Here is a 26,101-nt window from a genome sequence, read left to right on the forward strand (position 1 = left end):
TGGAGAAGCAAGAACGAGGTATAACTCGAGTAGTTCCCTGATCTATAATTCAAAGAAACCGATGCAGTGGGTACTGAACGGCGAGTTTGGAACTCGGAGCGCAAGAACCAATGTCGCCCCTTTTAGAGCGGTCCGCCTTCCTCATTTGTTCACCATTAGCTGACTCGGTGCCCTGGCTGTCTGGTTCGAGAACGATTGTTGATAATGCACAGTGAGTGAAAGGTCATTACATGGCGTATGTAGTACATGGAGTCATGACAGAAGGATCTGTGAAAATAGACGTAGGAGGAACGAGTAACATCAGCGGCGCTTACCACAACTTGCGCGGGCGAGGGAAAGGGATCATGAAGTCGACCATGAGCTTCAAGCACAGCAAAGGGTCATCGTCCGGACTATACCCCTCGATATTGACGTGGAATTTGGCTACCACGGTGGTAAGCGCGAGGGACAATTGTGAATGACGTGGTGGAACTCACCCCGGGGAACCTCTCTAGGTAAAGCAACAGTTTGCTCGATTTCATAGACTCCTGGTTCAACTGGGCATTGGACAGTGACGTTGTTGTCGCGACTACACGTAATGGTCAGGGCAATGCACCAGGATGCCATGGAAAAGAATGGCCTTACGCCTCCTTGCAAACATCGAACGTCTTGTCCAACAGCTTTATGAGGCCGGTCTTGACGACAACATCCGCAGTGGTTCCCTCCTATAGATGTGCTGTGAGTAACCCATGGTTACACGCGTATGAAGGGAACAAGAAATGCACCTCAATGGTCTCCGCAACCTTGGCCTTGACCTTGACAGTCATGTCCTTGCCTGGTTTCGGGGGATCCGGGAATACATCCAGCGACAGCACTTCGATTGGAAGGTCGTATTCCCTGCCTACGTTCCTGTGAGTAATGTTTCGACTTGATATGGAGGGGAATGACACGGACCACAGTCCTCGTAGGCCCACTTGTCGGATGTGGTTGTAACAGGGGCGTCGAGGGGCCCGAACGCAGCCTGGTCCTCAGGAGTAAAAATTGGATTGGCCAGGCTGGAAGATGCAGCCAGCAAGAGTGCTAATGAGTATAGGCGCATTGTTGGGTTTGGAGGAGAGAGAAGAGAGAGCGCCACTGCCAACGGTTGGAAGCGAATGACATAACAGCCTTCCTATTAAGGAAGTGAACACAGCCCCTATGCAGTGGACGGGCGATACTGCCCTTGAGACAGCTCCAGTTTCACTTGTTGCTTTACTCCCAACTAAGTACCATTCACCCACTCACAGAGATATGAAGCCCAGGGACTACTGCTGCTGCGCCATACCAATGGTCAATGCTGGCATCTATGCCACCCTCATCGAACAACTTGTGGTCGCAATCGTCGTCGGCGCGCTCGCAGTAGGCACACCAGCCAGTGCGTAACCATCCTTCATCCACCAGGCCTTCCCATTAATTATCTCTCTAGTCGTCGGCGCATCTGTACCATCTTTTGCCTCCACAGTCCTAGCCATCGTCTGCTTTGCCGTCGCGGGCATCCAAATCCTTGGGTTCATAGGTGTATCCAGGGTAAGCGGCAGTGGTCCGAAGCAACGACACGGGTCGCTAACTTCAGCAACCACAGGAAAAGCCCAGAGTGTACCGAATCTATGCACTACTTCATGGCTTCGCTACTGCCGCAGCATTCTCTGTTGCTGCAGTGTGGATCATTATGTCTGCAACCCGCCATAATGATGCGAAAGAGCGCTGCATTCAGGACTTTTTCGAGGGGGATTTGGAGGACAGTCAAGGAGATGCCTTGTGCACCATTTTCCCTTGGGTTGATATCGGTATCATGGGAGGACTTTGGGTAATTCTAGGCATATTCCATGTGAGTTGATTCAGGTTTATATCTCCCAAATTCGGATTCTAAAGCGAATTATCAAGATTTACCTTCTCGTCGTCGTCACTTCATATGGAAAGGCGCAAAGACAGGACCACGACGATTACGACCATTTGTCGACACAACCGCTTACTAAAGACACAATCCCGTTAACAGAGCGCAAAGAACCCTGGGACTCCAGGGGGTCAGACGAATATCTTAAAGCCGATGGCAGCAATGATTCCAGATATCATCACCGCAATCCAAGCACCGCCAGTGCCTCAGATGTACTCAATGAACCCTACCAACAACCCAACAGCAACTACTCCGGCGCCTATACCCCCTACTCCGACAATGTCCACGAGCCTTCTTACCCAACCTACGCGTACACACAGCAAGGATATCCTACCCCAGTTGCTGGTACCTACAGCAGGGAGGAAGATCCACGTTTAGGGAGGCCGCCACAAGCCCAGGCCCACCCCGGTGAGTCCTAAATATACTATCTATCACTCGCAAGGGTGGGTCCGCCGTCTGTCGATATGCCCAGCTGACCATCCTCTCCCTAGCCGAGGGTCAGTTCGGACGTAAAACACCTCGAATGCTCAGGGACTAATGACGCTTCCTTTATCCCTCCGTCCCTCGTATTACTTGCCTCTTATGGACATGACTTCTCTTACGGACGCTGTATAATTAATGGATTCTGGAATTCCAGGTTATTTCGAGAACGATGACATTTGCGAAGATAAATCGATTGGGCTTCTCAGATATTTCAAGCTATTCAGCGCGAGGCAACCGCGATTTTATCGGTGCCTAGTGAGTAAGATTTCGTCAAACTTGGCCTATCCCAGCGTCATGATATAACGTTTTGATACAACGTGTTCGACGCACTGCATGCACGTCGTGAGAATAGTAGGTACCGGGAGGAGAATCGAATGTCGGATAGTGCTTCTTACCGCCTCGTTGTCCCTGCACACGCACCAAATATCCGTGTCGCGTTTCTCAGATGTCCTTTTTAGCCGTAGACCGCCCGGGAGGCTTGACATTGGGGAGAATTTCTCACTCGGCCTCAGCTAGGACAATAAGTGGGACGGAACGTGGCAACATTCCCCTCTGTTTCGTTTCTTCCGTTCCATGATATAACTTCATGTGCGCTTTTGCCTAATTGTTGCAGCGACAAGCGAGAAAGCTTGCGTTGCTGTAAAGAGGCTCAATCTGCATTCTTTAGTTCCACATCAATATCCAGCCGAAACCCAAGCCAACTATATAATATTGCACACAGGTGTGTATTGTGGGCGAAAGCCTCCCACTTGTCTTTCCCTCCAACTACTATACCTACCCTCTAATAACTCTCTATTATTTCTAAGCGTCAGGGACGCACACTCATAATATTTCCTACAGAACATGCCTTCGCTGGTCCAAAGCTATGATATTTGTCTCGACATCGTCAACGACATGCACGACTCGGTGTCCGTCCAACTATTGCGAGACTATGGTCGGACTGGAGGCGCCGTGGTTCTTCTTCAACCCACAGAATCGGTCACACTCGTCCTGGAGTCCGGCTCATCATATCGATACGCATTCAAATCTCGAACCAGAGTGGCCAATGTGACGTAGGCTCTTTTATCTTATACTCCATCCAGCTCAAGCAATGCGCTTACCATTCCTGAAAAACAAGGGCCCGATCGTGGAGGGATATCCAATGTTACATCTCGCAACTATTTGCGGCCACACCAGATGATACATCCACATCCCCGTCCTCAGTTCGTGATCAACCCGTCAACGGCGTTAGCGTCGATCGCCTTTGGAGAGATAATCGTTTCTGCATCTGGAACGACCCATGAGGTCCAGAATTCGAACGGTGAATTGCCATGGCTCGCGCGTATTCGCCCTTGTAACTGAATAATACCCAGGAACCGACCGAGGAAGCTCCTGTCGGAGTATTTCCGATCTTCTTCTGGGTGCGCAAGGTGCATGACGGCCTCCCAAGTGTGCAATATCCTGGCTCCCAATTTCCCTCATGTTCGAGCTGTTCGATGACCTCAAGCCAGTGCTTCGAATTCCTCTGGTGTGCCAGAACGGACACCGATTGTCTTGAAGACCCAGTCACCTCGTGTCCTCAAACCCATCCGGTCGCCTCATGGTGTCCGGAGGAAGAGATTGCCATCTGGTATGGTTCATTGACCCGGTCCAGGTGACCCTCTAGTCTGGTTGGATTGGGTGAGAAAGCCAAGGGTCCCATATCTATCACGTCATCTAGTCATGGAACCGACGGACTTCTTCAGAAGATAGGTAGGTTGGAACCCTATCTGTGAACGGGTGGCCAACCGAGATGGATTGGCAGGGGTGATCTGCTCGCGTTGTTGACCAAGTTATTAGCATTACATTATAGAAGCGTCCGTAACATACATCATGGCAAGGAATGACCGAAACCGGCGACGGGGATCTAAGGATGTGTGATCTGTTGCTTGTACTTCCCGTTGAATGCAGTCGACATCGTCAACAATTTCGCGGGTGGAGCGCGTGCGTGACCCAGTCGTCCGCGAGCGAGATCCAAAACGCTTCGCGTCTCTCCAACTTGCTTCATACCAGCAATGGGACGGGGAGGTGGGTTTCTCTGGTTCTTCTCCTTCTTCGCTTCGTACATTGTTTTCAAGGCGAGGGGCGTAGCAAGAAGACGGTCCTGAAAAGGGTTTAGATTGACGTGAAATGTGAAGGGCCAGTGGAAATAACATACGGCGTGTTCTTTGGCCTTTTCGCTCATTTCCACAAGAGCTTCTGGCCCCCTGAATTTCAGCAGTTTTTGGACATTCATCGCCGTTTGTGGTCGTAAAACTGTGGATTCGCCTTGCTGCGCTGCCTTGAGAATATCTTCGGCATTCTGGGCACCCGTCTTCATCACCGCGCCCAGCCTTTGGTTATGAAGCTGGTGCTGAACAATATCCCAGCCAGCTGCACGCGCCGTCATTTCAAAGCGCAAATCCTTTGGGTTGTCAACGAGTTCGAGAACGGCGGCGGGTGCGTGGTCTCCCTTTCTGTTTCCGAGCTTCAGAATCCGGGTGTAGCCCCCTGGTCGGTCTGCGTATCGTTTCGCGTAAGTTTCGAGAAGTTTATTGAGCGCCGTAGGTTTGAGGAGGAACGACGAGGCCTGGGATTCACTGCCAGCAGTTCCCTTCTTGCCCATTGTGATGATCTGGATGGCAATTAATAAACCGGGTCCCTGGTAAAAAAAGGGATGGGGCTGCTGACCTTTTCAGCCAGTCTCGCGGTGTCCCGGGCCTTGGGCAAGGTAGTCTTAATCCTTTCATGTTCGAACAAGGAAGTGACTAGGTTCCTGGACAAACACATGGACAACAAAGACCTGACATGGATGAAGCAGGTACTTACCGAAGCATAAGCATTCGGTGGGACGACGTCCTCGAGAACTTTCGGAATGCTACGCCATGCTTCATGGTTGGAATGTGAAGGTGACAACGTCAGAACCGTTAAGCGCGTCAACGGGCCTGGAAATTTTGAAGTCGAAAGCTTCTCACGCCCCTAACTCGCGTCGTCTCAAGATACTTCGTTTCTCGACAATGAACGTACACTAACACTAGGCCGTATATACACATTGTAATCACTACCCTGCAAACTGGTGTTTCTTAAGGCCTTTGAACCGTCCAGCAAAATCTATCCTGAATACGTGTCCGGAATCAGGGTATTCGGCTTGTCTAGTTGCGTCACCCCCGATTGCTCCGCAATGCGCACTGGTCACGAACAGCTGGTCATAATTTTCTCCTTCAAAAGTGCGGGATAAGTGACCCCATGACTTTGATCACAAGGGATTGTGACGAACCTCCAAAGCAGCAAGATGTGATGTTTAGCGCCGTTCGAAAGACGATCTCAAAGTCGACTCTCCCATCCAATGCGAAGCGCACAATTTTGGACCCGCCCCACCTGTCAGCTTCCTCAATAAGGCGATGACGAGCAAAATGTGGTCAAGAAGCACGAACCGAGCACTCCATATGAATCCTTCTTCGTCTACGCATAGTCCGTCACAGAAGGTATCGGGAGCAAAGCCTTTTGCGACCGCGTCAATGTGCACTCGCCTATTGGAGAGTTGACCAGAGTCGTAGTCATAGGCGAAAATCTTATTGACCAATGAGTCGGTGAAGTACCTTGTTAAAAATAAGTCAACCGTCGGGTATAACCAAGAAGACGTAAGGGACGGACATTGTTTTACCATCCGCGCTCCAATCTAGACCGTTACAATCCTGAGCCTCTCATCAGCCGGGGACAGAATGAGAACAAGATTTAATGTGCACCGTGAATGGGGAGTCGACCATTTCGCAAGAACGGTCCGAAGGGTCATACCGATACAGTCGACCGGGAACATTGTGCTCAGGAGACGTAATGGTCCCAGCGAAGAAACGACCCTGAGAGTCGCAACCACCGTCGTTGAACCGCGTGTAGGGACGTTCACTCTCGGACAATGGCTTCGCAAGATACCTTAAAGTGGAACCACCTTCCAGCAAAGCAAACCCTTGGGCCGCCGCGCATGCGAGCTAGACGAGAAAGTGAGCGAAATGATAGGCGCAAGTAGGTAGGACTAACCCCGCGTCCCCCTCTGCGAAGAACGAGACATGACACTGGTTCGTCAAAGGTCTCCACTTCCATTTCACCGGAAGACAATTCGACGTGAAAAACCTATAAGGTGGGGCATGAGTTGACAGAAGAGGACCCGTCATATCGAGAGACTTTTTTCTCCGTGATGTCAACAAAATGAAGAGTGGACGTGCTTGCATCGTAAAGCGGGCCTGCACCGGCTACAGTGAATATGGTGGTCGATGGAAGAGGAGAAGACGCGAACCCTCTCCCAATGTGCACCCGACTTTGAGCCAAGGTTCGTCCACAAAAAGGGTGTCCTGGGTGGTCATCGGGGGCCAGTGAAGTGAAAGTCAAAGTAAAGCTCCAGAAGATTGCATCCTTCCACTAGAATCCGGCTATCTTTTAAAGTCTTGACGGCGTTCAAAGGAATGCGTCTTTGGTGACCCAACAATTCGGCCACCGCCGATCATTGGGGAGAACAAGGACTGGATGGGGTGTCGCCTGACGCAAGAATGGGACGGAATTGGATCTGAGGTCGGGATCTTGTACATTGAACAACTGGTAACCCGGTTACCAATCTTGCAGAAATCGCACAGATCTTGTCTTACGGAGCCATTCCAAGAAGCCAAATGAGAGATGATGATTGGTGGCAGCAATCTAAAGTACGGATTATTCCGACATGCGTGGCTCTCCACTACTAATGAGCTAAGAGAGAAAGAACAATGAATGGGCGTTGATATTGTTGTATATATGCAGCTCACCTTCAGGGGTTTTGGCGATATAGTCAATAGCTGACGAAGAATATGTCAATTTTGGGAACACAATGATGCACACAAGTCCAGTGCCTACCTTGTGCCACGGTTTGGATTTCGTCAGCCTCAGCGTCAGGGATTTCAATTGAGAACTCCTATTACAGTTCGAAGCTGTAATCAGTTAACCATTCAGATAATGTGAAAGAGAATACTATACCTCTTCCACCGCCATTACCACCTCCACCGCGTCCAAGCTGTCGAGGCCCAAGTCTTTCGAGAACGAGGCTGTTGGTGTAATCTGAGGGCGTAGTTCAGGAAGTATCCTTATGGCAAACGACCGGGTGCAGGTACCTTGGAGGGGTCAACCTTCTCATAGCCCTTCAACACGTCGAAGATACGCGACTGGATGGCATCCCGAGAGAGACCGGAGCCAGAGGCATAGGTAGCACGGGGGAGAATGAATCTGGGGGTTGTTCGCGCAGACCAGGCGGCGCGAGAGAGGGCTGTTGACCTTGTTGCAAGACGGAAGAGAGACATGGTTGCTTGTGACGACGACACGAAACTGAGCTTTGACGAGGCCAGCAGTGACGGAACCATTGGGAAAACCGGGTCGATTACATCAGCATACCGGCGTTTCCCGCGCTTGGCACACATGACCGTGGTGACTGCCCGACAGTTCAGGGGTCCATTGACCCCGACACCCCATCAATTCCGAGGCAAGACGGGGGGTCAAGGGCGCTCACCGCCGTTGTCACTTTCTGCTCAGTGTCTTCAGAATTTTGACTAGTTAAACATGGATTTAGGACATGGACACCGTAGTTTGCTGTCTCCAAGGTCGTAGAGGCAGGGGCGCTTAAGAGTGGAAAGATACGGAGAATGCCGAAGAACTATAGAGTACCAAGCCACTAGCGGTGTTTGCCGAGCAGGCGACAGAGCGTTGACTCCGAAGTGCAAGCCCAGAAAGGCTCAAACGCTCGACTCCTCAAGGTAAGAAATTGCTGTTGTTGCGGTACACGACGTTCTCGAGCTCACTTAATTTTTGTTCTACCCGCTAGGTTCGTCCCCGCTCCCAATTTACGCGGTGTAAAGACACCAACTTGACGTCGAATTCTTAGACTCCGACCATGGCCACTTTCTCATCGACGCCCATCGTTATTGATGGCAAGGGTCACCTCCTTGGTCGATTGGCCTCCATCGTCTCCAAGCAAATCCTTTCTGGCCAAAAGATCGTCGTCGTGAGGTGTGAAGAGATCAACATCTCCGGCAGCTTCTTCCGCAACAAGGTTCGAGTTTACGGAGCGCAGAGTTGGAACGACAATAACTGATCAGCCTCCAGCTCCGGTACCACAACTTCCTCAACAAGAGGCACATTGTTAACCCCAAGAAATCCGGCCCCTTCCACCACCGAGCCCCCTCCAAAATCCTCTATCGTGCTATCCGCGGAATGGTGCCCCACAAGACTGCACGAGGTGCTGCCGCTCTTGAACGCCTCAAGTTGTTTGAAGGTGTTCCCCCACCATACGATCGAAAGAAGCGAATGGTTGTCCCCGAAGCTCTGCGAGTTCTGAGGTTGAAGCCTGGTCGCAAATATTGCACCGTGAAGGTGAGTTGTGGCTGTCAAGAGTATAGGGTGGGCGGTTACTGACGCTACGTGTAGCGTCTGTCTCACGAAGTCGGCTGGGGTTACAAGGATGTTGTTGATCGTCTCGAAGAGAAGCGAAAGATTAAGGCTCAGGCCTTCCATGAGCGCAAGGTGGGTTTCGTGCGAGGATGGATAGAGATGCTGTTCGAGTTGCTAACCGCTGAATCCAGCTTGCCGCCATCAAGCTGCGCCAAAAGGCAACCGCAGACAACTCGTCGTCATTCCCTCAACTCACCCAGTTGGGATACTAGGGGTATACATAGCATCTGTACAAGCGAAATGACCATGCCGTTCGTTCTCTATGCACATTCAGCTGTAACCCTGCGAGTTTTATGTCTACACTATGCCACACGATTATTGCCTTGCCGCGAGTCAATTAAGATAAGACGTTGAGATGTTTGAGTAAGCGACGGCCATGCCCGAATTTGGCGACGTGGTAAATTTGTCCCACACTGCTTCTGTCTACGCCTACCTCGCTCTGTTCTTACCTTTCTCAATCCCCTCTTCCCCCTCGTCGTTCCCCTCAATTTTCCTTAAAAATGGCCTCTGAATCGTCCCAAAACCCACAGACCAGTAAGTTTCAATCCTCTTATCTTGTTTCCCTTTTTTTTTTAACAGCAATCGCCACTTTTCCCCTGAATTATCAGCCTCTCCGCCTCGCTCACGCTCGCCCACTCCGGCGCCAAACGAGACTTTGACTTTGCGCGCTCTGGTCAGCACCAAGGACGCTGGTGTTATCATTGGAAAAGCTGGAAAAAATGTCGCCGATCTGCGAGAACAGACTGGTGTCAAGGCCGGCGTTAGCAAGGTTATCGCTGGTGTACATGAGCGGGTCCTCACTGTCACAGGCAGCGTCGAGGCTGTCGCCAAGGTAAAAACAAAGTCCATCATCATTCTCTGCTCGTTTTGAATTTCTATCGCAAGGCCTACAACTTGATCATCTCCCAACTCGTTTCCTCCAACCCCGCCGCGCCCCCAGCTTCCTCATCCAATGTCCATACCTCGATCCGACTCCTGATTTCCCATAATCTCATGGGAACTATCATTGGCCGAAACGGCCTCAAAATCAAAGCGATTCAAGACAACTCGGGCGCTCGAATGGTCGCTTCCAAAGAAATGCTGCCGCAGTCGACAGAGAGGGTGGTTGAAGTTCAGGGTTCGCCCGAGGCGATCGGACGTGCTGTTGAAGAAATTGGCAAATGTCTCTTGGAAGATTGGGAACGAGGGTTGGGCACTGTGCTTTTCCACCCTGGTCCTCACGATGACCGCAGCAGGAGCAACCGTGGAGGCCAATATTCAGGCTCATATCCTACAGGCGGTGGAAGCCGTCGCCCGAATGGCGATTCTGCCAATCGCGCCAGGGCGCCTTCACCTGGATCACCCCAATCTCCTTCGTCTTCTAACCCTCCCGCCACCAATCTTCGCACTCAAAACATCTCCATACCGTCCGATATGGTTGGCTGTATCATCGGTCGAAGTGGAACCAAAATTACCGAAATCCGACGATTGTCTGGATCCAAGATCTCTATCGCCAAAGCCCCGCATGACGATACCGGCGAACGGATGTTCACCATTGTCGGCACTCCCGAGGCCAATGAAAAAGCTCTCTTCTTGCTGTACAACCAGCTTGAGAGCGAGAAGGAGAGGAGGGTAGGCAGGGAAGCTCAACAGCAAGCCGAGCTCCAGCAGCAAGAGTAAATTATAGACTCCTCCCACAGTCGATGAATTTCGACCAGCACTAGACGTTTCTTGAGGGAATCTGAAGCTACTGATTTTTGACCTGGGTGTATACATAGTCCTCCTCCCCCGTCCCCCACTTCCACCGTTCTTGACAGACACTGTATCCCAAAAGCCAGCCTTTTGACCGCCCTGCTTTGCGATCGATGTACCATTTGCTACCTGTCTCGAATACGATATCTTGCTGCTTCCGCGCTTAAACATCTAAAATTTCTCACAAGCTTCTCGCCTGAACTTGGCGTCTGCCGTCATGCACAATTCTCATCCTTCTCTTCCCCCGCGTCCACAGACATGGTCTCAACCACAGCAGCCTCCATCTGTGCTGCAAAACTACTTTCACCAGAATGCCTATTCCTCACATTACGCTCAGGCCTACCTACAGCAATTCCCCGAGGCCCAACCGTCCACAAGTAACTACTATGCGCAACCTACCCCAGCCGCTGCTGCACAACACAACGCGAACAAGCCACGACCTGCACAACAGGTAGGGGCATGGTACCAGCCAGGCAACAAGCAATGCACATACAAGGACTGTCGGTTTACTGGCTCACATAAATCTGTCGAGCTGCATATGATGGACCGTCATCTCATTTACCCTCCTGGCTGGGACAAGCGACCTAAGAAGGAAGAGTGGGATGCCGACCCTAGTCTCAAAGGGTGTGTGTCATCCCTCCAGTGCTATCGTGTACCCTTAACTTACCCCCTTGAACAAGGAAACCCATCCCAATCCAAGGAACCAACCTTGTTCTGGATACACCAGAATCGCTCGAAGCATGGATTGCCGAGCGCAAAAAGAGGTTCCCTACGGCCAACCGCGTGGAAGACAAGAAGCGGAAGATGGAGGAAGCTGTTGCCCGTGGCCAATTGACTGCAGAGGATATGGGTGTCCGACCAGAGAAGAGGCGACGCCACGACGAGAAAACCACGCGTCCCGAGAACCGAAACAACCAAGGTAATCGGGGCAATGACAGGAAAGGGCGTGCAGGCGCTGCTCAACGGCCTACGGTCTCACACCCGCTGCCAGCTCGTCCCTCCCCTCCAAAGCCATCAACCGCCGTACAAGATGACGCGAATACTTCATCCGATAGTGAACCGGAGGTCGTCACTTCGAAGGCGCCAGTTCACTCTTTCGAACCGCCACAGTCACTTGATGAACCAGAAGAAGAGCCCGCAGTCCCTCCTGCAGAGCCAGCGGGTACCGACCCTCCAAAACCTCGACAGCAACGCCCCTCACAACCTAAAAGACCGCTACATAACCCTTTCGACAATCGTCCACCTTTGCTTCGCAACGTCCGTTCCTCCTGCTTTCCTTTGACCATGACCGTTTCTAACTCTTCTCTTAGCTTCTCCTACCCGAAATTCGCGTAACGGTGTCAAACCTATCTCAAGCAATCCGGTTCCTCGTCGACAACGACTTCTTGCGAAGCGTCGAGCTCAAGCCCGGTCAAGCACAAGAAATACCAATCCAGGTCATCAGTAGTCACGAAACAGGAGCGTAGGCCACTAGCGTGTATTGTCATTAAGTCGGGGATGGGGCCTCTATGCAAGGCATTGTCTAAATTAAATCAAATACATCCTTCTACCTACTAGAGTCGCTCTCGTCGCCACTCTCTGACTCCTCAGAACCGTCCTCCATCTCGGAAGGATCCGCCTCCAGCGAGCGTTGCGTAACCTCGAAGCCTTCACTCTTCAATGACTCGGCGATAGCTTCTGCTTTGGCTGGTGCAGTGACGACGACTGCCACTGAACTCTCAGAATTGAACAGCGGCAGGTAGTATTTCTTCAATGCGGCCAGAACATCTTCTTTGGTGAGCTTCTGATATTTCTCCAAAAGATCAACCTGGTATCGTTGGGGAAGGCCTTTGAGGGCTTGGTTAACGAACGAGACGAGGGCCTGGAAAACAAAGTTAGCTGGTTTCATCGACTCGGGGAAAGACCAAACATACTGCGCGCCCACTCGTTGACACATTCCTGGCCACTCCGTACACAATGGTACTCTTTGCTGCATCGAGCACGGAATCGTTGAATTCGACCTTGATAAAGCCGTCAGAACGTGGGCTACTTTGGTGCCCATCTGTGTGACTCACTGTGCCATCAGCCAATCCATTGATAACCTTCTTGGCCTCCTCAAAGGCGCCAATGCAGTTGGAGCTCTGAGCGAAAGTTCAGTTTCAGCGTGGCAACTCTCGAAAGGAACCCGTACCCTGTACACGGAGAAGGTCAACAGTCCTGTTTCAGGATCAAGGCTGACGTATGCTCCATAAGCCAGACCAGAGCCTCGGATGTACCGCTAGGGGAGCCAAGTCAGAATGGCAATGACATGCCGATCGCGAACATACCCAGAGATAACTTTCTGTGGCGTTCAGCACCTCGGCAGCGAGGCGTACAGCAGGGTATTCTGGGTGGTCGAACCCTTGAATGCTCTTGGTGGTATGGGAGACGAAAGCGCTTTCGATCGTTGGAAGGCTCATGACAATAGCCTGAACCCAGGTCAGGCACGAAACGCCAAGGTAAAAACAGAGTGCAGACCTTCTTGGATGGAAGATTGCCAATTTCACTCAGGGTTTCCGATGCCATTGGGACAGGGGCGAGTTCGACGGGATGCAGTTTAGAGAAGTACTTGGCCCAGGTGCTCCTCGGCTTGGGAATGTCAAAGACATTTCCGGACACAGAGAAGCGAATTCCAGCGGGATCGGTAACTGTCAGGATGGTCAGTACGACATTGGATATCGGATTCGAGTACCAATTAACTCACCATGTTTGCGGATCTCCTCGAATTCCTTGATCACCTCCTCTGGACTCTCTTGCAAACGCTTGACGAGTTGGGGGATGAATTCGACCTGGGGGAGCACAGTGCTCGCCCGGGAAGTCGACTGTTCGCTGAAGATCAAGTCGCTCCATAGCGAATTCAGAACGGTGTTGCCATCTCGCTTAAGCTCCGGAAGGGATTGCTGGATTTTGGCAGCAACTACAGCCAATCTATTTCATGCGACTCAGCCACCTATTCATCAAGCTTTGGGGGGCATACGCACCGATCCTTGTCGAATTCAGCATTGTACAACAAGTCGTTCAGCCAGGAGACCGCCATTTCGTATTTGGCCTTTTCGACCTTTATGCTCACACGGAAGAGATCGGTGAACGATCCAGAGAGACCGGCAGCGGCTTCATATGACACTGTCTCGTCTTCGAGTCTATTGACTACCTCTTCATGCGACAAGCGCTCTCCGGAGGAGCGTGTAACCGGGAGGGAGAAAAATGACGAGAGGTAAGTGGACATGAGTCTAATGCGCTTTGTCAGTCGAAGATACTTTGAGTGTCGTACGAAACATACGGTCGCAGATGGTCCGGAACATTTTTCAAGGATAGGAATGCGTTGATAGTGGTGAAATCGGACTGCAAGACGCATCAGATGATTCAGAACACAGGGAAGAAGATATAGGGGAACGAACCTCAACATGGTCATACTCCACGAAGAACGGAAGTAGTTGGCCGTCAGAGTCGATGTGCTTGGACAACTCGGGTGACTGCTGAACGTATTTGCCAGGCTGACGACCCTGTCCCGGTTGCTGCAGGGTACTGACTGGGATCCAAGAGATGCCCTTGACGTCAGGAACAGGGAACGAAGTGAGGATATCGTCGGGGATAGGTCTGTCGTGTTCAGCCTTGGCGGCCTCCAGCTCAGCTTCTGCCTTCTTCAGGCCTTCTGGGCCAAGTCTGGCAACTTGCTCCTCAATGCGCTTGATTTCATCCTTTTCCAGCTTCTCAGCAAGCGTGCCCGAAGGCCTGCCAACGACGACGACGGATGGGGGATCGATGTAGTACTTTTGGAGAAGAGCTTTCCATTGCTCGGCTGTCCATTGGCGAAGTTGTTGGTAATAGTTGATTTCGTCCATCGAGGGTCCCAATTCCGACCCGTCTGTTTTCCCATAGAGGACATCGCTGATGATTGTACCAGAGAAAGTGTCGCCTTTAGCAGATTCCAATTTGCTCCTGAGCTAACCATGGTCTCAGAACCAAAGCTAAACCGTCCCAACACCGTCCCCAGACACGCACCTGTCGCTCGTCGCGATTGATTACTACCTGCATCCTCTCCATATCGATACCATCCTTCTCGACGATCCGTTGCAAGGTGGCCTTAAGTTTCTTGGGAAAATCGTGAAGTTCTTCCGTAGGGACCGAGCCGATATAGACGGGCAAATCGTTCCGAGTGGCCCTTACGTCTTCGCCAAAGTAGATATATGAGCTAGATTTTCTTTAGATGATGAATGGTGATCATAACCCGAGACAAATACCAGAGAGGAGACTCGATTTCGATGAACTCTTTGTTCAAAGGTGCCACCGGCGAGGAGGTGAGATAGATGCTCAGCATGTCCAAAGCCTGAGGGTCATCAGTATGTTAAACAATGCTTTCGGCGGGGTTAAAAAACTCGCCTTGCGTTCGAGGAAATGATTTGAGGGAGGACCTGGGAAGCTTATGATCAATTCGCCCTGGCCTGGATTAGCGGTCAGTGAAGCCAACTTGATGTAACGGTTCGGTCCCCTTACTTTCATCCTTCTCAGGGAATTCCACGACCTCAAGGGTATCCTTCTCGATAGGCAACCGTTTGGCGCTGTCGGTTTCAACGAACGGCCTCTTCCACCCGGTTGGTCGTGGACCCTTGTCTTGGCCGTGTTTAATGAGCGTGGGCTCAATCTCATTTTGGACAACCCGCAACAAAGATTCCGTTCCCTTCGAGAATTTGCCGCCAACGACGAGGGCGAGATTGTGGGGGACGTAATACGTGGAGTGGTAATCTCGTACTGTGGCACGGCGTCAGCAAAACCTGCACCGATTTCGACAAGACTGGGCACTGACTTTGCTGTGGTGTGAGGACACGCAGGGCCTCCATCAGGCCGCCTGTTTCGCTACGGTAGGCACTCCCTAATGGATGCAACAACCGTTGCAACCTGAGCAAATAATCACTGAGTGAGGGGGAAAGATTTCAATGCCAGAGAAACGCACTTGAGAGCCATCAAGTCCCCTGGGGTATTTTCACGACCTTGCATTTCGCTGTAGACCACGCCAGAGTCTTCGCCTTTGCCGTTGATGTGGTGTACCTATGGCTGATTGAGATCCTGAGGATGAATCGCAGCTGATTTCAATATTTACCTCAGTTACAAACCTGGGGCGAAGGGGGCGGCAAGGTATCAGAGTTTGTACCAAAATCAAAGGACGGAACCTACCCCGCATCAGTGATAGTTGGATATAGAATATGATCGAGGTAGATGGGAAGCAGCTGGAGGAATCCCTGCTCTCCAGCAGTGGATACGGTGTAGGCGGTGTGGTCGGTGTCCGTCCATGCATTGGTTCCATTCGAAAAGCCTCGGTTGGCGAAGAGATCTAGGATCCCTTTGTAGGGATACTTTTCAGATCCCATAAAGACAAGGCTGCAGAGCGAGATTAGCCAGGGATAGGTCGCAAAAGCGCTGGTGATCGTACTGTTCCAGCGTGTGTGGGCACCCCGAGTCGTCAAAAACTAGACCGCCGTGAATGAGCTGCTAGTGTGAGAATAATTTGAGCTTACTTTCAGTTGGCACCACGAAGTAGCCGTTGATTATTGGCGCTGACGTTTGGTTCGACATTGAGACGAGGTTGTACAGAAATTCAAATTGAGCGCATACCTTCGTAATCCAAGTGAATGACGGTGAGGCCCGTTACGCGACTTTGCCATTTGGAAACGGCGACATCGGTGAAATCTAGTTTGTGTTGCTTGACGAGGTCAAAGTTTCCATAGTTTTTTGGCAAAAACTGCATTTGAAAAGATGGGCGTCGAGTCGAGGGCGCAGAGTGAGTGAGGGTGCTTGCTTCCCGAAAACGGAAGGTGCGGTAATTTGGATGTGACGGTGATGACTTCCAGGTGGACGCAGCGACTCGTGACAATCTCCTTGCGTTGGGGTTTGCAAGGGACCTTCGCCACAAATTCGCGATACTTAGCATCCAGCAAACCCAAAAGTGTGGACAGAAATCAGGACTTGAGGCAGTTTGCTGTCACCGTCACAAAATCCGGAGCAAAGCTCACCGCCTCCAAACCTCCGAGCCAGTCATCCCCTTCCTTGGGTCACGTGGATGTCGTGGGCGCTAAGTTCTCTGCCAAGACTTTCTTGTCTCTTCCCAAACGATCATGGTCACCAAATCAAAGGCTCGCAGCAGATTCAGGGCCCCAAAATCCCCGGAAGAAATCGCTGCCCTCCAAGAACAACGCAGGCTGAAGAAGGAAGCAGATGCAAACAAGCCTCCGCCTAGTACACCAGGTGCTGCTTTGCTGGAACGAGCATGGATCCCTTTTACCGTTGAGGGCGAATCTAATCTTGACCTCAAGATTCTAACGTGGAATGTGGGTGACGGTTTGTGTTTTCAAACGACCTATCTGAACAATTGAAAGATCCTCGCGCAATGTCTCGTTCGTACGTCCAACTAGCATCCTTTCCTCCACAACCACCGTATAATCCATGATCCCTTCCAGGGAGGGAACTCTTTCCAACAAGCAACTGCCTCAAAGTCGGTCAAAGAGAGCCAATGATCCACCAAGAAATACAAAGACTTGACGCGGATGTACTCTGTCTTCAGGTGCAAGCAGTTCCTCTCCCTACCTCAGCCGCGAAACTCACCCCCGCACAAGTAGGAAGTGGATAGAATGGACAAGCTGGGACCTATGCTGGAGGCCGCGGGATACTCTTACCGATATGCTACCGGGCCTAAGAAGCTTCACGGGTGCTTGATTGCGTTCAAAGCGTCCAAGTTCGTCTTCGACGAGGAGAAGGTCGTCTATTACGACGATGAAGACGTGCGATCCGAAGGCGGTGAAGCACACAGGCGGGGCAAGTCCTTTCAGACGCGGAACATCGGTCTGATCGTGGCAGTCAAGAGAAAAGAAAATCCTGTTCATGGAGTTATCGTTTCCACTACGCATCTGTTTTGGCATCCACGGTAAAGCTCGCCTCTTCGTACTTCCAAACACGCTCCATACTCAATGGTGAGGCAGATATACTTACGAGCGAGCTAGGTAACTAACTCCGTCGTCTCCAATTTCGTGACACTGTCCTGATTTAAAAATTAGACAGGCGGGAATCCTCGTAAGGGAAGTCGCCAGATTCAAGGCGATAGATCTTGGCCGTCAGAATTGGCCATGCATCATGGCCGGAGGTAACGCTGAAACCCTTGCTCCAATTACCGGAACTGACATTTTTTTTTTCCTATTTCTAGATTTCAACTTTCCACCCGACGATCCCGGCTACTCGCTTCTCACAGGATTCCCCCTCCTACCCGGGCAAAAGGACCGCCTCCTTCCCTCCTATGTCGTTCACAGGACCGTTGACCCGTCGATCGCGCAAGACCAGCCCCAGGTGGCTGGTGACACGGAGGAAGGCGGGGAAGCAGAAGCTGTGGACCCGGATAGAGTCATCACGAATGCGCGTCCTGCGCAACCGTCGGATGGTCTGTTAGCCACTGACGAACTTGTTTCGTTCCACGGTCAAAACCTTCGGGCTCGTAGTGCTTACGCTATCGGATCGAGAAACCATCTCGCAACACTTTCAGATCCTTCGAAATCAGACAACCCCATTTACGGCTCGCACAATACTGTCCCTGAGGATAGACCAGGGTACTATGAGCCTAAATACACAAGCTATACCCATTACTGGCAGAGTGTTCTTGGTGCGTCTGTATTGCCTTCCCTTCGGTATTTCAATGCCTAACAATTTACACCAGATTATATTTTTGTCCTCGGTGACAGCCAGTTCCAAGTCGCAGGATTTCTTGCTGCATTAGAAAAAGAAGCCCTCGAACCCGGGCTGCCACAAAAGGGCGTCTGCGGGAGTGACCATCTCCCGCTCGTTACACAGCTCAAGTTCGCGGTTTGAATATGCGTCATCACCGTGTTGCCCAGTGAGTGTTGCATAGAATTGAGTAGAACACTTCCGATCCTTATTAGGCCAACGATAAGGCAAAAACTCTATGGCTGATGATTGTAATGCAGTAAAGGATATAAGTAGACACGTCGTGAAAGGTTGATATCGATAGATTCGACAAAGGAACGGTCCCATGGTTCGAGGTAACCAAGCAATCAAAAAGATAGAGTGCGACCAACAAACGAGCGGAAATGTTTAATACGAATAGTAAAGGATTGTAGTGTATAGATAAAGAAAACGTCTGTTCGTCGAGTCATGAAGAAAACGGAGAAAAGAATGATTAAGTGCTCCATCCAGTTCTAACAGTATCGCCTCCCAGCCCATGAAAGCCCTATCCAAAGAAACCGGAGAAAAGAGAGACGTGCGTGGACGCCTGCTGCAGTGAGTCAGTCGGTTGGCCGCCATAAATTACCTACCAAAGGACCGATCCGAGCCAGCCAAAAGACTGTTGAATAGCCCACCAGCGGATTCCTCGTTTCGCAACTGGATCATGTAAATGATTCCAGTTCTAGAACCGTTATCACTGAGTTCAATAGCAACACCCGTCTTTCCAACGCGTTCCACTCCGTCGGTCAGAACGATAGTCGAGATCAAGACCTTGCTATCCGCTTCAACCACAAGTTGCTTAACGTTGGTAGGATCCTGACGGTATAGCTTGAGCTTGGCCGAGCCCAAAGACTTCCATTGAGCATGCTGCTGCTGCAAGAAGACTTTGCACTTCATTTGCGCGGAAATGACAGACGTAACGGGCCCGGTATGTTGAGGCATTTCAGGAACAGGTGAGTTGGGAGGGCTGGGTTCGTCGAAGGAAGGTTCCATCATCGAAGCAGCACGAGAAGCTGGCTGAGCGGATGGCAACAGTGGGCGAGCCTGAGGAGCATGTAGACTGGGTTGCGAGTGATTCCGGCCCTGGTTGTAGAAGGCCGGCATTGGGGGTACCGGTCCTGCATGAGGGTCGTGCTGGGAGAATTGGGAGTTCATGGACCTCAACGAAGGAGATTTGTGGATATGGTGCATGGGCGGCTCGGACGGAGGGCGAGGAGGGACACCTGGTCCGTTTGGTGGGAAGCCACCCATACCGGGTCCCATAGGCGGGCGACCGCCTGGTGGGAACCCTGGGCCTGGAGGCAAACCAGGACCAGGACCAGGCCTGCCATTGATTGGATGCACAGGGAATGGTGCTTGCATTGGATGCGGTGGGAGGCCGGCGGGCCCATGATGCCCAGGTGGGCCCGGTGGGCCTTGCATGTGTGGAGGGGGAGGACCCATTGGACCAGGACCCATTGAGCCAGGGGGGCCCATTGAACCAGGAGGAACCATTGAACCGGGTGGACCGACAGGGCCACCCATTGGAGGCCCCCCACGTACCATGGGTGGGGGAGGCCCTCCAGGTCCAAGCGGGCCAGGAGGTCCGCCACCGTTGAAACTTGTGCTGCGGGGTGGAGGCGCGAAACCGGGAGGCGGGCCATTTCCGAACGGTTGGGCGGAGGCCGAGGTGCGTATTCCAGGTTGGAAGCCGCTAGGGCCACCGGGTGGGGGTGGACTGTTGAAGCGAGGTGTGTTTTCTTGATAGTCAGGAGGCGGAGGTCCTTGATTTGGTGGCAAAGGACCATCATTGCCGCGGGGGATTTGAGGCACGGGCGGAGGAGGAACTTTGGACAGCGGAGGAACTTAACAGAGCACAGTCAGCACTACCTCCCATGGAATTAAGAAGTTGTATGCTCACGGGATCCAGAAAACTCGATACAGTCTCTGAAATGGGCCATGAGCTGATCTCTGCGCTGAACAGAGTCTGTCTCCACGATCAAGTGCTCCTTTCGCATTATCGCAATTTGGAATGCATTTTCTGAAGAGACGATAAGTTGACAATGTTCAAAACGTCCAAAGGCTAACGCACTGACCTTGGCCTTCGACCTCAGAAACTCTCAAAACCTTTCCTGCGAGCGGCGGGTAGCAGAGCCACATGTCACAACCTTCATTTCCAGGCTGCGCCTGCTCCTCCTGGGTCATGCGTTCGCAGACCAAGAACAGATCTGAAAGGAGGTAAATATGCCCCTGGCGGTGAACGACTTCTTGGCCAGTAGCACGGGGAACAAATCGAATGACGACGTCATCTGACGTTCTCAATTCACGGGTGAAGGTAAGAGTAGGCGGTGACATTTGTAGCTTGACAACCTGTATTTGAGCGGTGAGATGGGATGACAGCAACTCGCAAAATGATTGATACTACCTTGGGAGTCATGGTGAAGATGTCGAGGGTGCGGGCGGTGGATAGACGGCGCTCGAGGTGAGTGATAGGCATCGAGAGGGTGGCATTAGAGCCCCTGCTAATCGAGGTGTTTGCGGTCTCGCCAGAGAACCGTTCCCTGTGAAAGGAATCAGCAACGTTCGCCATGATGATTAAGCTTGGCACATATGTTTACCCTGCTGATGTTAAGCTGCCACGCGCAGAGCCACTCTCGCTTCCGGGATTGGATAACGGCTCGCTTGGAGGGAGAGGTGGAAGCGAAGGTGCCTGGTTCTTGGTCGGAGGCGCCCGCAAGTCTACAACCACCTCATCCTCTGTCTCAACTGTCGGAGGGGCAGTACTGGACACCGAAACTGTAGCGCGACTGTCCAAAGTCGCGAGTAAGCGGTCCAGAGTTTCGACTGCGCTGACCAACAGGCGATGATCACTGCGGCCTGGTGCTGTGCTTTTGAGCAGACGGCTGTACAGCTTTCGGTAGTACTTGAGGCGGGCCTTGGGGAGAAGGAACAGGGTATCAAGGGTCCAAACCTGGACTTCGGGACTTCCGGTTGGGGGATTCGTCGCGGAGAAAGCCTCGAGGATACCGGGAAGCTTCGCGTTGGATTGAACAGGGCCCCAAGTGTCGAAACCAGTCGAGTATTTCGCGCAATAGTTGCTATATGGCGTTTCCAGGTCCTCGATCTGTAAGGTGTATGAGACAGAGGGATGTAACAGACTGGCGAAATCGGCCTACCCATTTCATCAGCAGGTCTCCCAGCGCTTTTGGTGATGACGGATTTGCGCCGATTTCTTTGAGTTTCTGTGGGGCGACACGGTTTGGAAAGACAGTTCACGGAAAGACTGATTTCCCCTACCCCATGAAGACCACGATTCGCCTTGTAGACGCCTTCAATGCTCCTGAACATGGTATCGAGCTCTGGAGGTGGCAGGTTTGACCTGGACCATGCACCCGCTACTTTCTGTGGGCAAACTTAGCTACTGAGGTTCAACTGTGTGAAGCAGGACGTACCCTAATGATGCCTGTAAGGTTGTCGACATAGCTCTTTTCTGTGTCGATGAGGTCTGTGAGTGGGTTGGCCTTCTTTGGTTTGTGGCCCGGAGAATGGGGTGTTGTTGGAGTTGTTGGGGTTGGAGGGACTAGATGAAATAAGAAAGAGTATATAAAGTAAGAACAAAGAATACTGACCTTCTACGGCGGAGAGGGAGGTGGGATCTGTCATGAGGTTGGTGGAAGGAAGAGTTAGGATTTTCAGGACAAGTCCGCTGTCCGTGCGAATGATGGTCGGCCTGACTTGGCAAGTCGACCCTTGTCGAACAATGTCATCTCCTCCGGTCCTTTTGATTTCCCCTGAATTCCACAAATGTCGTCCCCGAGTCGTCAAAAGCTCGAACGCGACCTCATCTTTATGGCGAGGACCATGAGGACCCGCCAAAACGTCGAGCAACTCCTTGGTCCTGAACGACACACAAATATCACCGACAGGGACTACAACCGCGCTCTCGCTTTCCTTCCGGGTCCACATCGACACTACAATGTAACAATACCTCCCTTTCGCATTCGACTGCAACTCACATCTTACACAGACAATTGGTACAGTCGTTGGAGCTGTATCAGGCTACTCCCTTCGACACCGTTCCTGGGGTGCAGCCAGACTCGGTGGGGTAGTCTTCTTCAGTGCTCTCACCGGTCGAGCAGTAGGAAGCGCATACGCCGTCTTCTCCTTCTACAGGTTCCTAAACGGCCTCGAAAACCCTGACGGATTCGCCAGGGCACTGGAGAATGTCCAGCATCGTCTCGAGCAGCCCGGAGCAATCCCTGCACCTCAACAATCCCAAGACGATAGCTTCAGCAGTACGTCATACCGTATGTCTAAACCCAGGGAATACCCTCCGCTAACCATCGCACCTGGGAACAGCGCCTGTTTACCCAGAGACCGCATCTTCTTCGCCTTCTTCGCCTGCTGCCCCACCTGCTGCTCCTACCAGTGCTTGGGATCGAATTCGGGCAGCCAATGCTCAGCAAACTCAACAATCATCCTGGGACGCCCTTCGGCAGTCGCACGAGAGGTCTCGCGTTCCTCGCCCTCCCCAAGATGGCTCGTCGGACAATAGATTCTACGATTCGGACAGAGCAGCAGAGCAGGCCAAATTCGACGAGCTTCTTGAGAAGGAACGAAACTTTGGCAAGTAAAGCACATTCCATCCCACCGAAGCATCCAAATTACTGTGTTATTATACATTTTAAGAGTAGTAGTAACAGCCATAATAATAACAGTCCACCTGCTCTGCAACTCAACGACCAGTATTCATCCCATAACCAGAGTGGTTAGGAAGCTGATCCATGTGTGGTGATTGAGAAAGATCGCGAATCGGCCAGCTCGGCGGTCCTGCGTTTGCCTGGCGATGGATATTCGGCGGGGACAGTGTCCTTTCCGAACCAGACGAAGTCCCTTGGTGCGTTGGATACATCGCTGTCACGTTGTTGGGTATTGAAGGTTGTCCATTGGGAGCATCTCGCTGGATTGGACTCTGCTGGTCATCCCTTTGGAAAAGCGACCGGTGCGAAAATGGGTACATGGGCACGCTGACTTCTAGTGGATGTTTCTGTGCCGTCATTCGAACAATCTCTCTCATCAGCCCTTGTAGGAGTCTTTCTTGCCGTGCTAATGTGAAAAGGATTAGTCATTGGCAGACAGGCAGGCAAGCCCGAACGTACTTCCAATTGGGGACCGACTGCCGTATTCCAGCATTGCAAATCTTAAGGCCCGAGTCAGTCAATTGCTGGGGTTCTCGCCTCATCACTCTTTTCTGGCTCACCTGAGCACGTTGATCTCACCCCAAATACGGGCCTCCTTCTCTTGTTCGTCCGTTTCGATATAATGTTTGCATAGTTGGACCAATACCACGGCGGCAAGATACCAACAAATCTATATACAAATGGAGTCAGCGTATTTCCGTCGATAATGCAAAAAGGACACACTGTCACAAAGGGATGGAGTCGAGTGATGTCAAGAGACGCTTGAGAAACCGTATAAAACGCATTCAAGATTTGCTTCGCTGAGTTAACGCAGCGTGTCATGGAGATGTTGCTGGGATCAGCGAAATCGATATAAGGGTTATGCAAAGTAATGGTTGCGCTGTGAAACACATCAATAGCATTCCAGAAATCAGGAAGAGAGTTCCTTACGCATGTGGGATGATGTGGACCATGTAAAGGTCAGTATCCAAAGTACTGCCCCCATCGGGTGATTGGGTTACGCCGTTGTTCGTTCTGAAGATTTGGGGAAGGTTGGCAATAAAGTCTTCACAGACCAATTGATCCAGTTCTTTGAAGCCAGCCAGGGAGAAAGGGTTCTGGTTCTTGCTGGGCGCTGTGGGCGCACGCAAGTTCCCTCGAACATTGAAGTCTGTCACTTTCCCAAACAACATGACCGCCTTGATCAGCAGTAAGAACGAATCCGTGTATTGGGGTGGGTGGCGAGTATAGACGTCCGCCTGTCCCAAATGTTGGGTGTTGCTAGGGATCTGTCGCTGTATCAAAGAATGAGAGTCAGTAACGGCATAAAGTTCATAAGATGGGAAAACGTACACCTGACTCGAAGTCTTCTGTTCTGAGCGGTAGCTCCGTCCCTAAATCCCTCTCGTCAACTGCGTGTATCCATCCTCCTACTGAGGCTATGCGATCAAAAAGGATCGTCATCCACCAGGTTCTCCTCCGCGATTCTAGATCACGGAGATCCTTGGGAGGCGCTAGATATGCTCCTGGCGAGTTGTTTCCATGGGTTGAGAAGGTTCCAGGGTAGTTCAGGCGGAGGGGGACGGCAACCCTGGTTTGGAAACCAGCGAAAATCCAGACCTCCACCCAGCGTCCTTCCTGATAGAAGTACCAGGAGAGTAAAATGCAAGCTTGCATGACAGAGAAGATGTCTTCGCCACTCGCCATCGTCTTGTCAATGTATTGTCGTGTCTTGCTGGCATGGAATTCCGCGAATTGATCCCGGCGCGTGCTATCTGGCAACGTTATAACATTTTGAGGATACCACCGCGATGCCGAGGCGCACTATAAACGTGATGTCAATATCGCTTGGGTATTGTGATGGAAGAAGCAAGATGCTCAACTATAGCGTGGAGGATTGCAGAGTGGGGGAAATCGGGATCTTTGGGTGTTAACTTCATGGCGGCGAGGAATGATGGTTTATGGAGCACTCGAGAACCGCACGGATCGCATTTGAAAAAGACGTCGATGCTAACAGTGCGGTTAGTACCGGAAATAGTGGGAAACAAACTGAAAGCGCGCACTAATGGTCGAGGACAGAGGGTTCGGGGAGGTCAGGGTTCCAGCCTGAAAACAATAGATCCATAAAAGGATCTGTATCTCCACTCGAAGCTTGTTTCCCTGCTGTTGCATCGGGACTACCCGTTTCACTCCTGAGACGCGATTCTGGAGTTTCCGGTGCTATGAGATTCATGGCGAGCGATGCTCTTGGAAGTGTCATGTTGGCAGAATCGGAACCTGTGCATTCCAGTCGATCAGGGCAAGGTGTAACGATGGTACTTCCGGAAAAGCCTTACTTGGAGTGATTGAGCGGTTTGAACCTCCTTGTTCGTATAGGCGGTTCTTGAGTTGTGCTGTGAGCCCGTGGTGAGGTTGACTTCTCGCGAAACATACCAGGCTGTACTTACTTATCTGGTCCTCCAACTGCTTTATCTTCTCAATAGGATCGGTATCAGGAGCCAGGGTCAGGCCTTCGATGGGGTCGTATGAGCATTGTGGCTCTGTTGGGTGGCTAGAGAGCTTCTGAGTTAGCACTCGGGCGGTGGCCGAGGAAGTAGCGGGAAGCCATACGCATATCCCACAGGAGCAGGAACGCTAATGGTGGCCTGCCATTGCCTGGAAACGATGAGCGCGGTAGATGTGGGGATGCGAGTGGATACATACTTGACACATGTACCACAATGCGGTCTTGCAGCGTCACATTTCTACGTTATGTGTGCGAGTTCGGACCCACTCTTGCTCGCAAAATAGCCAGGCCACCCACCAATTTCCGCTTCCTACACGTCCGACAGGCCTGTTAATGATGTTCATGAGTACTGTGTTTTAGTAGAGGCCTGTGTGACATGCCTGGTTCCTTCTCAGTGCAGGACGCCCATTGCTGCTTGTGCTCGGTGCCTTCGGCATTGGGTTTGAGTCGGCGATGAGCGCCTTGTTGAAACAACGAGCGCGATAAAGTTTAGTGGTTTGTAGTCGTATGTACTGGGACCAGGGAAGAGAAATATCGTGGAAGTTGCTTTGTGGGGAAGATGGAGTGCTGTGTAGAAGAGGAAGAAAGCTGAGCGTGCCAAAAAAAGTCCGA

At 51.6% G+C, this 26,101-nt stretch overlaps 14 protein-coding genes across 14 annotated transcripts; 7 read left to right on the forward strand and 7 right to left on the reverse strand.

The window, feature by feature from the left end:
• Positions 1 to 310: 310 nt before the first annotated feature.
• On the reverse strand, positions 311 to 1,097 carry CC1G_06773 (vacuole protein; the record flags this gene model as incomplete). The annotated part of the gene is made up of 5 exons (XM_001828735.2): positions 934 to 1,097; positions 765 to 880; positions 625 to 704; positions 477 to 568; positions 311 to 423 (listed from the first exon to the last, which is right to left on the reverse strand). The coding sequence occupies exons 1-5, from the start codon at positions 1,076 to 1,078 to the stop codon at positions 311 to 313; spliced, it is 546 nt and encodes a 181-aa protein (XP_001828787.1). The 5' UTR covers positions 1,079 to 1,097.
• Positions 1,098 to 1,234: 137 nt separating this feature from the next.
• CC1G_06774 (hypothetical protein) lies at positions 1,235 to 2,543 on the forward strand. Its single transcript, XM_001828736.2, has 5 exons — positions 1,235 to 1,393; positions 1,445 to 1,545; positions 1,601 to 1,846; positions 1,903 to 2,320; positions 2,404 to 2,543. The coding sequence occupies exons 1-5, from the start codon at positions 1,270 to 1,272 to the stop codon at positions 2,448 to 2,450; spliced, it is 936 nt and encodes a 311-aa protein (XP_001828788.2). The 5' UTR covers positions 1,235 to 1,269; the 3' UTR covers positions 2,451 to 2,543.
• Positions 2,544 to 3,238: 695 nt separating this feature from the next.
• On the forward strand, positions 3,239 to 3,451 carry CC1G_06775 (hypothetical protein; the record flags this gene model as incomplete). The annotated part of the gene is made up of 1 exon (XM_001828737.2): positions 3,239 to 3,451. The coding sequence occupies one exon, from the start codon at positions 3,239 to 3,241 to the stop codon at positions 3,449 to 3,451; it is 213 nt and encodes a 70-aa protein (XP_001828789.2).
• A 786-nt stretch (positions 3,452 to 4,237) lies between these two features.
• On the reverse strand, positions 4,238 to 5,304 carry CC1G_06776 (mitochondrial 54S ribosomal protein YmL8). Its single transcript, XM_001828738.2, has 4 exons — positions 5,222 to 5,304; positions 5,084 to 5,168; positions 4,572 to 5,027; positions 4,238 to 4,517 (listed from the first exon to the last, which is right to left on the reverse strand). Exons 1-4 carry the CDS (start codon positions 5,284 to 5,286, stop codon positions 4,281 to 4,283), a joined length of 843 nt encoding a protein of 280 aa, XP_001828790.1. The 5' UTR covers positions 5,287 to 5,304; the 3' UTR covers positions 4,238 to 4,280.
• Positions 5,305 to 5,453: 149 nt separating this feature from the next.
• On the reverse strand, positions 5,454 to 6,816 carry CC1G_13657 (regucalcin; the record flags this gene model as incomplete). Its single annotated transcript, XM_002912079.1, has 8 exons — positions 6,684 to 6,816; positions 6,572 to 6,630; positions 6,428 to 6,520; positions 6,139 to 6,378; positions 6,047 to 6,087; positions 5,827 to 5,991; positions 5,670 to 5,770; positions 5,454 to 5,611 (listed from the first exon to the last, which is right to left on the reverse strand). The coding sequence occupies exons 1-8, from the start codon at positions 6,748 to 6,750 to the stop codon at positions 5,454 to 5,456; spliced, it is 924 nt and encodes a 307-aa protein (XP_002912125.1). The 5' UTR covers positions 6,751 to 6,816.
• A 220-nt stretch (positions 6,817 to 7,036) lies between these two features.
• Positions 7,037 to 7,736, reverse strand: CC1G_06777 (hypothetical protein). Its single transcript, XM_001828739.2, has 5 exons — positions 7,525 to 7,736; positions 7,391 to 7,471; positions 7,271 to 7,328; positions 7,183 to 7,212; positions 7,037 to 7,126 (listed from the first exon to the last, which is right to left on the reverse strand). The coding sequence occupies exons 1-5, from the start codon at positions 7,708 to 7,710 to the stop codon at positions 7,119 to 7,121; spliced, it is 363 nt and encodes a 120-aa protein (XP_001828791.2). The 5' UTR covers positions 7,711 to 7,736; the 3' UTR covers positions 7,037 to 7,118.
• Positions 7,737 to 8,132: 396 nt separating this feature from the next.
• Positions 8,133 to 9,177, forward strand: CC1G_06778 (60S ribosomal protein L16). Its single transcript, XM_001828740.2, has 5 exons — positions 8,133 to 8,160; positions 8,289 to 8,456; positions 8,510 to 8,776; positions 8,831 to 8,926; positions 8,986 to 9,177. Exons 2-5 carry the CDS (start codon positions 8,298 to 8,300, stop codon positions 9,064 to 9,066), a joined length of 603 nt encoding a protein of 200 aa, XP_001828792.1. The 5' UTR covers positions 8,133 to 8,160; positions 8,289 to 8,297; the 3' UTR covers positions 9,067 to 9,177.
• A 177-nt stretch (positions 9,178 to 9,354) lies between these two features.
• On the forward strand, positions 9,355 to 10,513 carry CC1G_06779 (cytoplasmic protein; the record flags this gene model as incomplete). Its single annotated transcript, XM_001828741.1, has 3 exons — positions 9,355 to 9,388; positions 9,463 to 9,686; positions 9,740 to 10,513. The coding sequence occupies 3 exons, from the start codon at positions 9,355 to 9,357 to the stop codon at positions 10,511 to 10,513; spliced, it is 1,032 nt and encodes a 343-aa protein (XP_001828793.1).
• Positions 10,514 to 10,789: 276 nt separating this feature from the next.
• On the forward strand, positions 10,790 to 12,051 carry CC1G_06780 (hypothetical protein; the record flags this gene model as incomplete). The annotated part of the gene is made up of 3 exons (XM_001828742.2): positions 10,790 to 11,209; positions 11,266 to 11,842; positions 11,896 to 12,051. The coding sequence occupies exons 1-3, from the start codon at positions 10,803 to 10,805 to the stop codon at positions 12,049 to 12,051; spliced, it is 1,140 nt and encodes a 379-aa protein (XP_001828794.1). The 5' UTR covers positions 10,790 to 10,802.
• An 80-nt stretch (positions 12,052 to 12,131) lies between these two features.
• CC1G_06781 (cytoplasmic protein) lies at positions 12,132 to 16,346 on the reverse strand (the record flags this gene model as incomplete). Its single annotated transcript, XM_001828743.2, has 21 exons — positions 12,132 to 12,446; positions 12,499 to 12,585; positions 12,640 to 12,705; positions 12,756 to 12,842; positions 12,892 to 13,032; positions 13,082 to 13,251; positions 13,308 to 13,531; positions 13,585 to 13,833; positions 13,884 to 13,945; positions 14,002 to 14,547; positions 14,606 to 14,795; positions 14,845 to 14,930; positions 14,980 to 15,023; positions 15,098 to 15,352; positions 15,408 to 15,499; positions 15,555 to 15,649; positions 15,702 to 15,714; positions 15,776 to 15,979; positions 16,032 to 16,068; positions 16,117 to 16,155; positions 16,214 to 16,346. The coding sequence occupies 21 exons, from the start codon at positions 16,344 to 16,346 to the stop codon at positions 12,132 to 12,134; spliced, it is 3,135 nt and encodes a 1,044-aa protein (XP_001828795.2).
• Positions 16,347 to 16,713: 367 nt separating this feature from the next.
• CC1G_06782 (hypothetical protein) lies at positions 16,714 to 18,451 on the forward strand (the record flags this gene model as incomplete). The annotated part of the gene is made up of 7 exons (XM_001828744.2): positions 16,714 to 16,926; positions 16,975 to 16,996; positions 17,056 to 17,159; positions 17,215 to 17,519; positions 17,650 to 17,735; positions 17,796 to 18,245; positions 18,300 to 18,451. The coding sequence occupies 7 exons, from the start codon at positions 16,714 to 16,716 to the stop codon at positions 18,449 to 18,451; spliced, it is 1,332 nt and encodes a 443-aa protein (XP_001828796.2).
• A 456-nt stretch (positions 18,452 to 18,907) lies between these two features.
• On the reverse strand, positions 18,908 to 21,967 carry CC1G_06783 (GEF1; the record flags this gene model as incomplete). Its single annotated transcript, XM_001828745.1, has 9 exons — positions 18,908 to 20,169; positions 20,226 to 20,345; positions 20,401 to 20,674; positions 20,730 to 20,865; positions 20,923 to 21,428; positions 21,481 to 21,546; positions 21,602 to 21,706; positions 21,757 to 21,884; positions 21,934 to 21,967. 9 exons carry the CDS (start codon positions 21,965 to 21,967, stop codon positions 18,908 to 18,910), a joined length of 2,631 nt encoding a protein of 876 aa, XP_001828797.1.
• Positions 21,968 to 22,108: 141 nt separating this feature from the next.
• Positions 22,109 to 22,938, forward strand: CC1G_06784 (hypothetical protein; the record flags this gene model as incomplete). Its single annotated transcript, XM_001828746.1, has 3 exons — positions 22,109 to 22,282; positions 22,332 to 22,599; positions 22,664 to 22,938. 3 exons carry the CDS (start codon positions 22,109 to 22,111, stop codon positions 22,936 to 22,938), a joined length of 717 nt encoding a protein of 238 aa, XP_001828798.1.
• Positions 22,939 to 23,560: 622 nt separating this feature from the next.
• On the reverse strand, positions 23,561 to 25,243 carry CC1G_06785 (hypothetical protein; the record flags this gene model as incomplete). Its single annotated transcript, XM_001828747.2, has 6 exons — positions 23,561 to 23,674; positions 23,728 to 23,884; positions 23,935 to 24,278; positions 24,337 to 24,807; positions 24,867 to 24,993; positions 25,047 to 25,243. The coding sequence occupies 6 exons, from the start codon at positions 25,241 to 25,243 to the stop codon at positions 23,561 to 23,563; spliced, it is 1,410 nt and encodes a 469-aa protein (XP_001828799.2).
• Positions 25,244 to 26,101: the final 858 nt, after the last annotated feature.

Source organism: Coprinopsis cinerea (genome assembly GCF_000182895.1).
Source record: "Coprinopsis cinerea okayama7#130 chromosome 1 map unlocalized cont3.1, whole genome shotgun sequence".
Classification (NCBI taxonomy): Eukaryota; Fungi; Basidiomycota; class Agaricomycetes; order Agaricales; family Psathyrellaceae; genus Coprinopsis; species Coprinopsis cinerea.